General features: G+C 37.5%; 1 protein-coding gene across 1 annotated transcript in view; it reads left to right on the top strand.

Annotated features, from left to right (window-relative positions):
* Positions 1–11,187, top strand: part of kif18a (kinesin family member 18A) — a 33,066-nt gene extending 21,879 nt beyond the window's left edge. The window contains exons 14-18 of the mRNA XM_004067126.3: positions 1,478–1,534; positions 8,788–9,157; positions 10,312–10,407; positions 10,502–10,599; positions 10,680–11,187. Of these exons, the coding sequence (XP_004067174.1) occupies positions 1,478–1,534; positions 8,788–9,157; positions 10,312–10,407; positions 10,502–10,599; positions 10,680–10,813 (755 nt within the window). The 3' untranslated portion in view covers positions 10,814–11,187. The remainder of the gene's footprint in view (positions 1–1,477; positions 1,535–8,787; positions 9,158–10,311; positions 10,408–10,501; positions 10,600–10,679) is intronic.
* Positions 11,188–12,707: the final 1,520 nt, after the last annotated feature.

Genomic DNA, 12,707 nt, shown 5'->3' with positions numbered 1-12,707 from the left:
CGACTAGAGTTCGGCGTTAGGGGCACCTTATGACAGCATCATAAGTGAGTGTAACTTACATTATCCGTACATTTATCACAAACACAGCAATGGCACACTCTTTTTTTTCACGACGTCCCTTAAGGTGACAGCAGAAGCTTCAAGGAACTACAAGACGCACGTGTGCACCCTTAAAGATTCAGCCGCTGCTGTCTACGACACCACATGAGCCCAGACAATCTAAAAACCTGCAGGACCCGTGCGGGTCAACCTCAGTACGGGTGCATGATATTAAGGCATAAGAGTAGCAGGACTTTTACCAAAACAAAAAATAATGGGATGATCCTTTGAGATCACTTAGCACACTGGGACAAATTAAGTCATACAAAGTAAAAAGGCTGAGTCTTTTTATGCAAACATCATGATGTTTTTGCAATAAAGTGAAATTAGAAAGTGAGAATTTGCGGATATTAATGCTTACATTAGCATACGTCTTTGAGCAGCACAAAAAAAAGCTTTATTCATTGAGATTTCAATTCAAATATGTTGCTGATCAACTATGTTGTTGATCTTTGTGATCACATCATCTGTTCAGCCTGAGGGAGTTTTGACCTTTTCCTCATATCCAGTCGGTATTCAACCTTTTCTTTAAGTTCAAAGTAAATTATATGTGAAATTTCCCTCATCGTAACTTAAAAGCAAAAATGTTGCTTTTATGTTAGTAATTCTACAGTTTAAAAAAAAAAAGTCCAAAGTGTTAAAGTCACAACTTCATCTGATTTGAAATCCTTTCGTTATTAACAGTTTTTTTTTAAAAACACATTTTAAATTCCAGCTGATACAGTGGTTCAGCAGGGGTCAGTGTCCAGATTGGCTTTAGTCCAGTTCTAGTTTCTTTGTTGAGGCTCCGGGTTTCATTTTCAACGACTTTCTCTGATTGACATAGTAGATACAGCCCCTGTTGACATATACATACATCGCGCCTCACAAAGACAAGCAAAGGAGCGCGGTCTGAATAAAAGAAGTGAGCGGCGTTTTCCAGCAACTATTATTCTGTCGCATGTTTGTTAGGGCATAAAATCTGCACCTGCTCCTCGACTGTTTGCTTATTTCATTTGAAATTGATTTTTTTTGTTTACTTTTTGTCAACTTTATTGTCTGAAAGACAAAGACTCTCACATGTGAGTGCGGATATTAATGTCATCCTGGCGTGCGTCATATTTCAGAAAAGGGCTGATAAGGCCAATGCATGGCAAATTAAAGCCATTTCAAAAGATTCAGATGTATATTCTTCAGAACTATTGGAGAAAAGTGTTTTTGTTGATTAAACAGCTGCAGCCTGCACAGTTCAAGGTGTTTAAGTTATCTTGACATGGCAGTTGTAGAAGTGTCAGATTTCATTGTACTTGAACCATGAAAAGTCAACACACCTTTTTCTAAACTGTGTTTGCTGCAGTTATGATAATGTGTTAGTGTTGTTTTATTCTGTAATCCTCAGGTGCAGAGAGACGCTCCAAAAGAAGCTCGGTGTGCAACAGTGCCCTGTCACCCACAGGTAAAAGGACTCTCCTCTTACATTTTCAGCTTGCATACATAATTATCGCCATTAATCCAAAAACTTCCGTTTACTAATTAATCCAATTTTCCCCTCACTTATTATGCTTTATACTTGTAATTTCCACTTAAAAGATTGAGTTCACTCCCGGATAAAGAGCATTTTACTCATTCTTTTTTTTTTTAATTGATGTGAAATGGTTGTGTCAAGCCTACAGTTTTCTGTCGCCTTGTTGCTTTTCATTTAGCTGTAAAAAAAAAATGCCCAAAGCAGTAAAAACCATCATAAAAATACGGCATGTAATATAATGTGATTTATAGTCGCGCAGCAGAGATTCTATTGTGGCCAAAACTTGAATAATGAAAGAATCTGAATCCCCCCCCCCCCCCCCCCCCCCCCAAGCAGTTTTACAGAGAGAACTGTATATATAAATATATATATATGTATGTATATGGGGAACCTATGGGAAAATGTTTTACCAAAAAAGAAATCCACGTGAAATATAGCCATTCAAATAGGCAATAATAATATTTAATACATGTGGTCTACATTTCATTGAAATGGATTGTGGGAAATCTGTCTCAAAAGAGCAAATGCTTCCACCAGATGACCAAGGTTTTTGAATGGAAATGAAAAAATGAAACAGGAGGGAGTCGGTCACCACTGCTGTAGCGCTTTTCCCTCAACTTACTGTAGTAACCCAACACTGCTGGAGTGTCAAGTTTTCAGCGTTTTTAATGATTTAAAAAGTTCCATTCTCTGTCCATCCTATCAGGCACAATCCTCTACAATTCAGCATTTTTATGCTTTGCTCACTTCCACATGGTCATGCATGACTATACAATCCAATGGTGTGGTTGGAGTGTATAATCATGCATTGTTGTACAAATTTTTGTTGTTTTAGTGAGTTTTACTACAAACTAAACAGCGCATTAATTCAACGTACACAGTAAGTTCAGAATAGAAGTTATCTTTCAAAGTCACTAATGAATTAATAATTGGAACACTGAGATTTATTTCAAACTTTTGACAGCCAATTATAACATAAAATATCCACATTGCTTTAAAGAAAAAGGTTGTCTCAAGGGAAAAAACGGTATCCTTAAATTGTTTCGTTTTGTAAATTAAGTCAGTTCAAAGTTTAAAAAAGGGGGAAATGTAGAGGTTTAACATCATTTCCATGCCCTTAAAAAGTCGAGAATATTTTTGTTTGATTGAAAAACGAACCACTCATGATCTAGAACTAAATCTTCAGTCTTTTAAGGTTCCAATAATGTTTAGAAAAACAAGATTTTGTGCCTTTAATCCTGGACTTTATTTGTTTTAAATAGATCATCAAATAGATGAACAATATAGTTGGCTCAACTAGTTTTAACATAAGGTGAAGCAGGTGATAATACACAGCAGGTTTGAAGCTACGTTCCCACTGGTTTAGGTAACATGCGTTGAAGCCACCACTTTCAACGAAAAGTCTATGAAAACGCATTTCATAGACAATGAAATGAAAACGAAAAAAATGAAAAGGAAAATTGGCATTTCAGGCTTCCGTGTTCAAAACTCTTGAGTTTACGCATCACTATGCAACTTTCTATGACTGTTTTCAGAATCTATGTACAAAACACACGGCCACTGGACCCACATTGAAAGTTAAACCAGTTGAACTCTGACCAATCAGGGATTCCGATTTGGTAGTGCCGTTTGGATGGCATCCTTTGTGATTCATTGAAGTGCCAACCACGGGCCTCAAAGGTTTTTTAGAGTAGGAGGGTACTGATGGTACCACAAAACCCTGAAGGTGCGAGGTGTTGACTGAATGGCGGGGGTGTCTGGGGGTCTTTTCTTCCCCCCAAAAAGTCAATCAAATTTTGCCTCTGAATTCTTGTTTATTTTAGTTTTTCCATAAACAAAAAATGTATTGTACAAGAATATTCCAGGATTAATATGAAATGGTTTATTAAGTTAAATAAGAGCAGCCTCCAAAACCACACAAAAATCTGCTGCAAAAGACTTTTAGAGTTAAAGCGATTGAAGTTTACTTTTCGCTTGTATTGTTCTGTAGATTCCTTCATAACTCACTCGCATACTTCTGCACTCCAGCAAAAATATGTTTATCACTTCAAAAAATGAAACAAAATTTCCTCATCTGCTCTTTACCTTGAACGTGTAAAAAGGGCAAATAGCTTGGTGCTGAAATTTTTTGTTTATTTATTTATTTTTATCTCTTGAAAAGGGGGTTACTGGTTGAAATTCGCCCTTTTAAGATATCTTTAGACTGAAAGAACAGCTCATAGAGTGGATGGGCTTTACTGTCCAATCCCTTGTGCTGTTGGGATGAAGCCACTGGCGTGACCAGCAGGGCTGTTTAGGCTTTTGTGCAAGCAGCGTCAAGTCTTTCTGAAAGACCAGAGTCCAAACAAACCAACAAAAGCCTCCACTCTGGCTTGTATGAATAAACATGCTTCTCCAGAGTGGTGTCAGTCTTTTTCCTCCCACAGTCCAAAAACATGTTTCATAGGTTAATCGATGGCTCTAAATTGTAGGTGTGTGTGTGTGAGGTTGTCTGTCTTTGTGTCTGCCTTTAATAGACTGCCAAACTGTCTGGATTTTTCCCCTGCCTTTACATGACAGTAGCTGGGTAGAGTCCAGCAACCACATGAGCCTGCAGAGGATGAATGAATGAAGCTACTGCGTTTACTGGAATATAAGTCGCTCCGGAGTACAAGTTGCAGGAGCCAAAAAAATGCATAATAAAGAAGATAAAAGTGTATATTAGTCACTTTGGATGGATAATAAGTTTCACTTTTGGGAGAAAAGTGCAATGCTTCTGAACAAATCCATCGAACCTGGTTTAATGCTGTGTTCACATCAAACACAATTTCTGCATCAAATTTGTGTCTGCTGCCTCTGTTGACGCCCATTAAATTTAATGCTTGTCCAGAAATGTGTTCATAAACAAGACGTTCCGTTGTGTGTGGGAGGAGCTACCATAAAGTTTTTAGCCTCATCGCTTCATGGAAGCTTTGACTGTAGTATATGTCCTTGACAATGCACAGAAGACACAGATGATGTTGAGAGATCAGGTTTATTTATTTCGAAGAGCTCTACAAAAGCATCAGCAAGCACGTCTGGGTTCATGATGATTTCCGTCTCTATAACCAAGGTCGATGACTTGCTGTCCTGCTTTAGTCCGAGGAAGGAAAAAATAAAAACCACCATTATATTGAGTCATTACAAATAAGAAAATATAAAGTTTAGGAGGAGAACAATCAGATTTTGTGTTGGGTGGCGCTTCTTCTTTTGCGTTGCCGTCAGTAGCAAATGCTGATTATAGACATCTACGATGTTAGCGAGGAAAAAACGCTAACGGTTAAGCAGTTGTTAGTGGGAAAATAATGAATAGCCTATATGAGCCTATTTCTGTTTGAAAAAAAAATAATAAATATGTTGCACCTGAGTATAAGTCGAAGCCCTGGCCAAACTATGAAATAAAACAAAACACGAAGTATACTCTGGTAAATATGATAGATGGATTGACTTGTCATTCAGTTACCCTTATCTTATCTGCCACATTTTTGCTCTCTCTACCCTTTTAGATTGCTATTTATAGTAACAGATGTGTTTAAAACTTGCAGTATGTTCATCCTGATTTGAGTACAGAGCAGCTAGTCTGACGTGTCTGGTATCGTTCATCCAAAGCCAGTTTTCAGAAAATATCGCACTAAAAATAGCCTTTCTGAAAAGCATCTGTATTAATCACTTACTAACTCCTCTGATGTTGTTTGTCAGAGCCTCTGTACTTCCTCGGCTCTTTGTGGCACTGACTGCAGCATGCAGAGAAATGGCTCCACCCTGCAGCCTGCAAAACCAATCAAGTTTCAACCATTTTAGTCATATTTGTGGGTTTTAAAAGAACACTTTGTGGATTGAATATTAAAACAAAACAAAAAAACATAAAATATGCAAAACAGAAAATTCCCTGATTAAAATTTTATGTATCATGTCAAATCCTCAGACTTCTATTAATAGGTTGAAATTTTAAAGTATTCCCCTCCATCTACCAGAGAGATAAGGAATGGTAGCTATTCAGTTTATATAAAGCCCATCTGCCTCTCCTCCCTAGATTTTATTTGTCTCTTTTGCTTTAGACACGTTAGTTTGTCTTTTCCTCCATTCCACCCACCGTCCTCCCCTCCTACCCTCAGATGTTTGCCTCTGTCTGTCTCGCCCATATCCTTCCCAATCCCTCCTGAGCTTCATTCATGAAAATGCAGCTCCACAGCAGGGCAGGGGAACAACGTCAACAGACGTAAACTCCTTTGCTCCACCAACCAGAAAAGGCGTACTATAAAAAACCGGCAGCAGCAACCAGGCGACCCTAATTCAGTGCAGCTTCCCCCAGAAATAGCAACTCATGCATGTATTAATCCCCCACTAGCCAAAAATATGTGATTGAAGGAACTATTGCTGGGGACAACTGCAGGAAAGAGCTATTTATCACGGTTTCCTCACATAAGGCCGTGTCTGAGCTCTGACTCATATTTGCTAAATATTGCATTTGATATTTAGGGAAATGTATAAATCAGTCATTCACCTTTGCGTTTTATGTTCTCACTTCCTTTATGTGCTGGCATTTTTCTTCTTTTAGCATTCTCTCTACCCCCCCCCCCCACACACACACACACACACACACCACACCTCTGCAGGAAATGCCATGAGTACGATGCTCCTAATGTGATGCAGAAACTATGATTTAATCTTTCTCTCCAACGCCAGATCTACAAGTTCAGCAGCACTTTAACTTTTTTTATAGACCCCGGGAATCATCCTGTAAACATTTTATGCTCGTTTTAGATTAAAACACCAAATACAACCATTCATTCTTTTCAAATCTCGGTTAAAATGGAAAATCTAATTTCATTGAATCCATCCAGAACTGTTTTTTAATTTATGTAATTAAAATAATTACATAAAATGGTTGCATGTTCCCTAAGAATGTTCAACATCTAAATAGAAAGTGGTAATATCTGAAAGCCTTTTGCTTCTCTGATGTTACTAATCCTTTATTTTTTTCATTGCACTGGGGATCAGTCCATCCACTCCCTCTAATTTTTTGCCCTTTTTTCTTATTTCATTTGTGTGTTGTGGTTAGCACTGTTGAGTAATGGCAACAAGGGCCCACCAGGGCCCTCTCCCAATGCTCTCTCCTGGCATGTGTAGCATTCTCTTGATACCCCGGCTTCCTCTTACCGCCTAACAACATGCAGTGTGTGAAATGGTGACTGAATTGTTTCTTGGAATTAGTGTGAGTGTGCATAACATAAATGATTTCATTTGGTTTGCCTTTTAAGATTTAGGAATATTACCAACACTTAGTGGGGGTGTCAAACCTTTTCTTGATGTTAGGATGGAACATGGTCCTTTGGATTTGTCTAACAGTAAAATAATTGTGTCCCTTCTCTTTAATATCATGTTTTGTACATTTAAATGCTCTTACTTATGTATTTTGTGGTCTGGCCAGACCTTTGACTGCTGTAAAAGCTTCTTATTGCCTAGAAGGATTGAGTTTCCAGAGCCTACATCATGCTAGTCTCAACTGTTTAGCATCAGAGTGCATCAGAACTCCCATTACAGCTAGATATGGGCTGTCTGCGGGAAAAAGTTGGCAAACTCGTACGAGGTACACAGGTGGCTAGCATCAGATAGCCAAGTCGTACACTGCCTGGCGAATTTTCTAGAGCAAAAATGTTCATGCAATTTTTTTTCTACAAGCATGTTGTGGGCAACAGGTTATAGTGAAAAGTTATACAACACACAACGGTTAGCGTCGATGTAGTGGTGAGACGCAACAGTGTCATAACGAATTTTCATTTACATATCATTACACATTTTCACAGTCTTGATGACCACTAGCATTTAAGTTACACCTGTACACTGTCATCAAAACAGGGCTTTTGTTGTATTTTAGGGCAGTTTGAGTAATAAGAACCATTTAACTTTGGTACAAATCTTTGGTATTTAAACAATGTAAAATTTCCCACAACTTTTCATTCATTGTGGAGCTTTGCTTTTGTTCTTTATTCCAAACTCAGACTCAACACTCTGATTCCTTTCAACAAACGTCTGGCCAGTTGAAGCCCTTCCTAAATTAAAATGCAGTTTCCAACATGTCAAACATTTTGTTCAGAGATTTTTGTTTACAGAGCTGTCCAGCAAATAAAACCTCATTTGTTTCTGTCTAGAAAAAATAAACTGCATCCACTGCTGCTTTTTCTATAAATAGTTGAATGTGCTTCCCAATCAAAAACTCCTTTTATACATCCCAGAAATATAAAGAAAGTTTTTGAAAAGGATTTTTCTTAAATCCACCTATGACTTTCACTTTTTTTGGGCAAGTGCCATGACTATCAAGCATGATGCTGCCTCATGCCATGTTTAAATTTCTTATTGCTTGGACTTAAATAACAGTTCTTTGCTTCATTACGAAACAAAAAGAAGAAATACCCCCAAATTTTAGATTAGTTCCACAGCAGGTTTTGATTTGTTCTGGATGTTTTTCAGTATATTTGTCGATGTACTGTGTTGCTCCATTACTCCCACGTTGTGTTATGTAGTTGACGCAACAATTAGGATCGGGCCAACAAACTTATGAGTAGAGCTGTGTCCTTTGTCAGTTTTTACTGTACTGGCTTAGACTTTACTGCTTATTGTAAACATGTTTTTATCTTTATTTTTTTAGTTACAGACTCAATGCTCATCCTGTTAACAAACACCATGGTAACACATCCCATGACATTTGGAACGGAAAGTCCTTAACACCTGATAGCTATAGCAACAAACACTATATACACATTGTGACAGAAAGTAAATGCAGAGCTCAGGAAGTGGGCGCACGGGGAAATTTGCTTTCTGTTTGCTGTCCAATTTCAGTCTCATCTGCACTGTCCTAATATTTAGTTTTTGATAAGAAGCTTATAAATTATTTTTTAATTAAATAATTAACCATTCAACTGTCTCCAATGAAGGCTGTTGAAAACTTTCAAAGCCTCAATGGTCCTCTAACATGAAATATGGCTGGCATCCTTTCAAATTAAGCTTTTATATTGTTTTGAATAAAGATGATGATTTAGTATGGCTGACACAACCTCACAACCAGCATAAAAATCAAATGAAATCATTAAAAATGGGTTTATTAACTTTTTATGTAAATTTCTATTGAGGTTCAACTCTGCTACTTTTTTTCTTAATTTTTCTAGAGATGGGAAAAGTCCCAGATCCGACTCAGGACCGACCTCCCCGAATGCCCATCAGGAGGAATCTGTCTGCACTGCTCCCTCCACAGAGCCCGCGGAGCGCCGCCGAGTCCCAGTCGTTAGAGGACGACATGTTCCCTCTTCAGTGCACTCCAGAGCCCGTTCCAAAAACAGTTCCCGCCCAGCCCTCGAGCTCCCACAGCTACATGGACCCAAATAAAACCTTCGAAATTCCAGAGCACGATGAAGCTGCAAGCAATGTAACCATTACAATAAACTGCAGTAGTCCACTTCAAGCACCCAAGTCCACAATCTGTGGACAAACATGGGACCTTCCAAGAGCCGCTGAAGGGAATCCGGTGACTTCTAAAAGGTGAGACAGTAAATCTCTTTCTATTTTTACCTTTAAAGTTAATATCAGATCAACTTTTTCCAAACATAGGGTTTCTGCACGGTCTTGAAAAGTCTTGAATTTCCATGGCTGTTAACGTGAAAAAGTTTTACATCTGATGCAATAACTTGCTTTGTGTGTTGTGCTTGACTGTCTCAGTCTTTTCAGTTCTGCCAGTTCCCCCCACAATTTGTATTGAAAGAATGAACCAATTACTGCAAATTTTGCAGCTCTCTGTGGGATATGATCACAGAACACTAATTGGTTTGCTAACATTGACCGCCGGCGTTCTAGCAGCATTGGAAAGTGCAAATTTAAAGTGGCCTAGTTGGGAAAAAGTTCTTGTCTACTTGGTTGAAACCAGTGAGGAGGGATGTCTTTTCCTAGCACTCTTTCTGTCAGAAATTTCAGGATTAAGGTTTTTTTTTGATGTTGTTGTTGCTGTTTTATGTTTTTGACTTTAACCTTAACCATTAAAACTGCTTAGTTGACAGTAATTGCGGCTCCTCTTATGTATTGTTGTGGGGAGATAAAGGAAGCAAGAGTTTAAAAACCCACTTCAACCATGTTTTGATCTATTTTAAAATCCTTCCCAGTGGTCTCCTTAATTATGAAGATGCTGTTTTTAGCCAAAATGTTTAAAAAAACAGTGGTTTTCTATGACATAGTTTCTGAAGAACGCCAGTTGTTCATTAGAAATTCACATCTGAATTGTGGGCAGGACTGTTGGTGTGGAGCAACCCCCCGTTGCAGAGCGGATTAGGAAGCTTGTGGCCCGCCTATCGTATTTTCTAATAAAGACAGAAATGCAATTTGATCTTAATTTTCTTAATATTTGTCCTCCATCATCATAGAAATGCAACAAGAACATACAAAAATTTCCTTGGAGTGGGTCTTTAAACTCTTAAGTGAAATATTTCTGTTTTTATAGTTCTTAATTTTCTTAAGTCAGTGCACCAAAAGTTTCACAGCCAAGTTCAAACATCAGTATATATGTAATAGGATGCATCCATTTTCAGAGAAAGCTTTAGCAGATCTTTTTTTTTTTTATAAAGTCTTTTGGGGAAAAAAAAGTATTTATTTTCTCTCTGGTAAGGCTGTCCAAATATGTCACAATAACACAAACTTTTGCTCAGTCTGCAGCAAATCCCACCTTTGCAAGATGTGAGACGAGCCAAACCCACCTACATGACCATGACATCTGCAGCACAAGGAAAACGGAAATTTAACCGGTAATAAACCTCTTGTGATAATTGTAACAGTAATAGTTATTTTAATGAGTATTCTTGATAGAAGATGAGAAACTTAGTTTTCTTACTCCTACAGTCTCGGAGAAGAGTTAGCTCAGGGTCTTTCCGCTCCGAAGCGGATAAAAAAAGACCCCTGTGCCACCCAGAGGCCTCTCAGAGTGAGCCGTTGTGCAGGTAAGCAGCAAAAAACAAAGTCGCACATTGACAAGTGAGGCGTTTTTTAACGTGTATCGTGTACAATGTCCATCCTCCAGGTTCAGAGAACAGATCTCGCAGAGTGGTGAGGAGCATTTCTGAAGGAAACCTCAACCTTCTGGAACCTCCAAAGTCTAGACCCCTCTTCTATAAAACCTCCCAGCAGCTTAAAAGGCTGACCAAGCGGATGTGAAGCAGCACTCGTTTTTTTTTCTCCTTTCATCGTCACGTTCATCTTTTCAAAGTAGAAACCTAGAAAGCAGTCGTTCACTGCAAATGGAATAAAGATGACATTTGGCTTTACGTTGTTATTTTAATGTTTCTGCACTGAAATTTTACTTGATTTTATAACACCCCTGTACATACAACCTCATAATAAAGCAGTAAATGTCCTAAGAATGGTCTGTGTTATATATGTTGTATTTTAGTCGACCATGTTTCTACAGGCAGCTAACACACTGCTGTGCTCTGAGCTGGTCCATCTGCTCGTTTCTTCTTTTTATACCCTGTACAGTTATTAACATGGAGATATAGATCCTACATAATAAACTGCTTCTAGCCAAGTAAGTCTGTGTTTTTTTGTTTGTTTTTTTCCACATAAACCAATGCCTTTTTAAATATGTTCAGTCTGCTTTTGTGCCCCTTTGAATTCTTTGTGCATGGGGGCTTTTTTTCACCATTTAGTGCGAGTTACACTGTGTTCCATCATCTAATAAGTGTCGTCCGATAGGTTCAGGGGAGGTGGTAAATATAAAAGCCAAAGAACACTGAAGTGAGATATTACTAATCGTCACGTCTGCTGAGTAATTGTAAATGTACTTTTCAATCGCTCAGATTTGTGCATTTGTTATTATATTGATGATCTACTGGATCTGATGATTGGTAAATACAAATTGAAAATCTTGTGAAAGTTTGCACATTAAAAATCTTAGATCTATTCATGTTTAGCATTTACTTTCATTTTTGCACATTGTTGTATTTCCTAAACCCTTCTTTAACAATGATAAAGAAGTGTTTAAGAAATACAACAATGTGCAAAAATGAAATTTCTTTAGCAATTTCAGATATTTTTGATTTTTTTTTTTTCTGTGATCAAACCTCTAAAGTCCAACATCTTAAACTGTAAAATTGTTAAAATAGCAAAACTCTGTCAATTTTAGCATTCCACTGACCCGAAACGGAAATAAAACAACTTTAGACAATGATAAAGGTGATTTTTTATTTTTTTTATTTTCTAAATTTAAAAAGCTGTCCTGTTTTATCAGAGCTTTCATTAGTGCACAATCGGGATGTTATTTTCTTGTTAGCAGGTGTCTGGACCTGGCAAAACCCTCATTTTACTTTGTCCCACTTCCACAACACTGTTGCACTGGGCAGAGTACATTTTCAATATGGCCGACCAAATTTAGGTTACATGTTTGCCACTCAAAATCATCTGGGTGACATCAAATGTTATTGGCTAATACATGGTTTTGAAGTATGTACTGACAACTACGTACCCAAAATGATCAATAATTTTTTGCCTAACATTTGGAGCACCCTTCAATTATTGACCATTTTCTGAGAAAACATAACTTGAACCAAGGTAGCACATTGATAGTTATTCCTGTCCTTTATACTTTTATATTAATGTTGGAAGTTTGTGTGAAAAATCCAAATAATGCATTATCATCTCCTAAACTATACCATATTTTCCAACTTCTATTAGTATATTAAATGACAATGAAGGAGAAATAGTGTACAGCTCAGAAGGTGAAATGGTAAGATGAAATGCTTAAAAGAAAAATGGATTTATTTCAAGCATTGTAGTCAAAGCAATAAATAATTTATACAGATTTATCAAACTCATTACAGAAATGATGAAATGCATAGATTAAAGAAAACAGAAAATAAAACAAAAAACAATAATAATGTAATAAAATATATCTTCCATTCACAAAAGGATTACAGCACAGAGTTACTTGAGGTCACTAAAGATGCTGTGTTGGTTCCTCAAATAATTAGGACCGAGCTGCTGCTGAATGCCTCTCCTAAACAGCTTTTTCAAGAAATATTTTTGGGCCCATCATTCTGGGCTGCACTTTAGG

Source organism: Oryzias latipes, chromosome 3 (assembly GCF_002234675.1).
Source record: "Oryzias latipes chromosome 3, ASM223467v1".
NCBI lineage: Eukaryota > Metazoa > Chordata > Actinopteri > Beloniformes > Adrianichthyidae > Oryzias > Oryzias latipes.
Note: the sequence above shows the minus strand (reverse complement) of the source record. Positions and strands in the feature narration are given on the sequence as shown.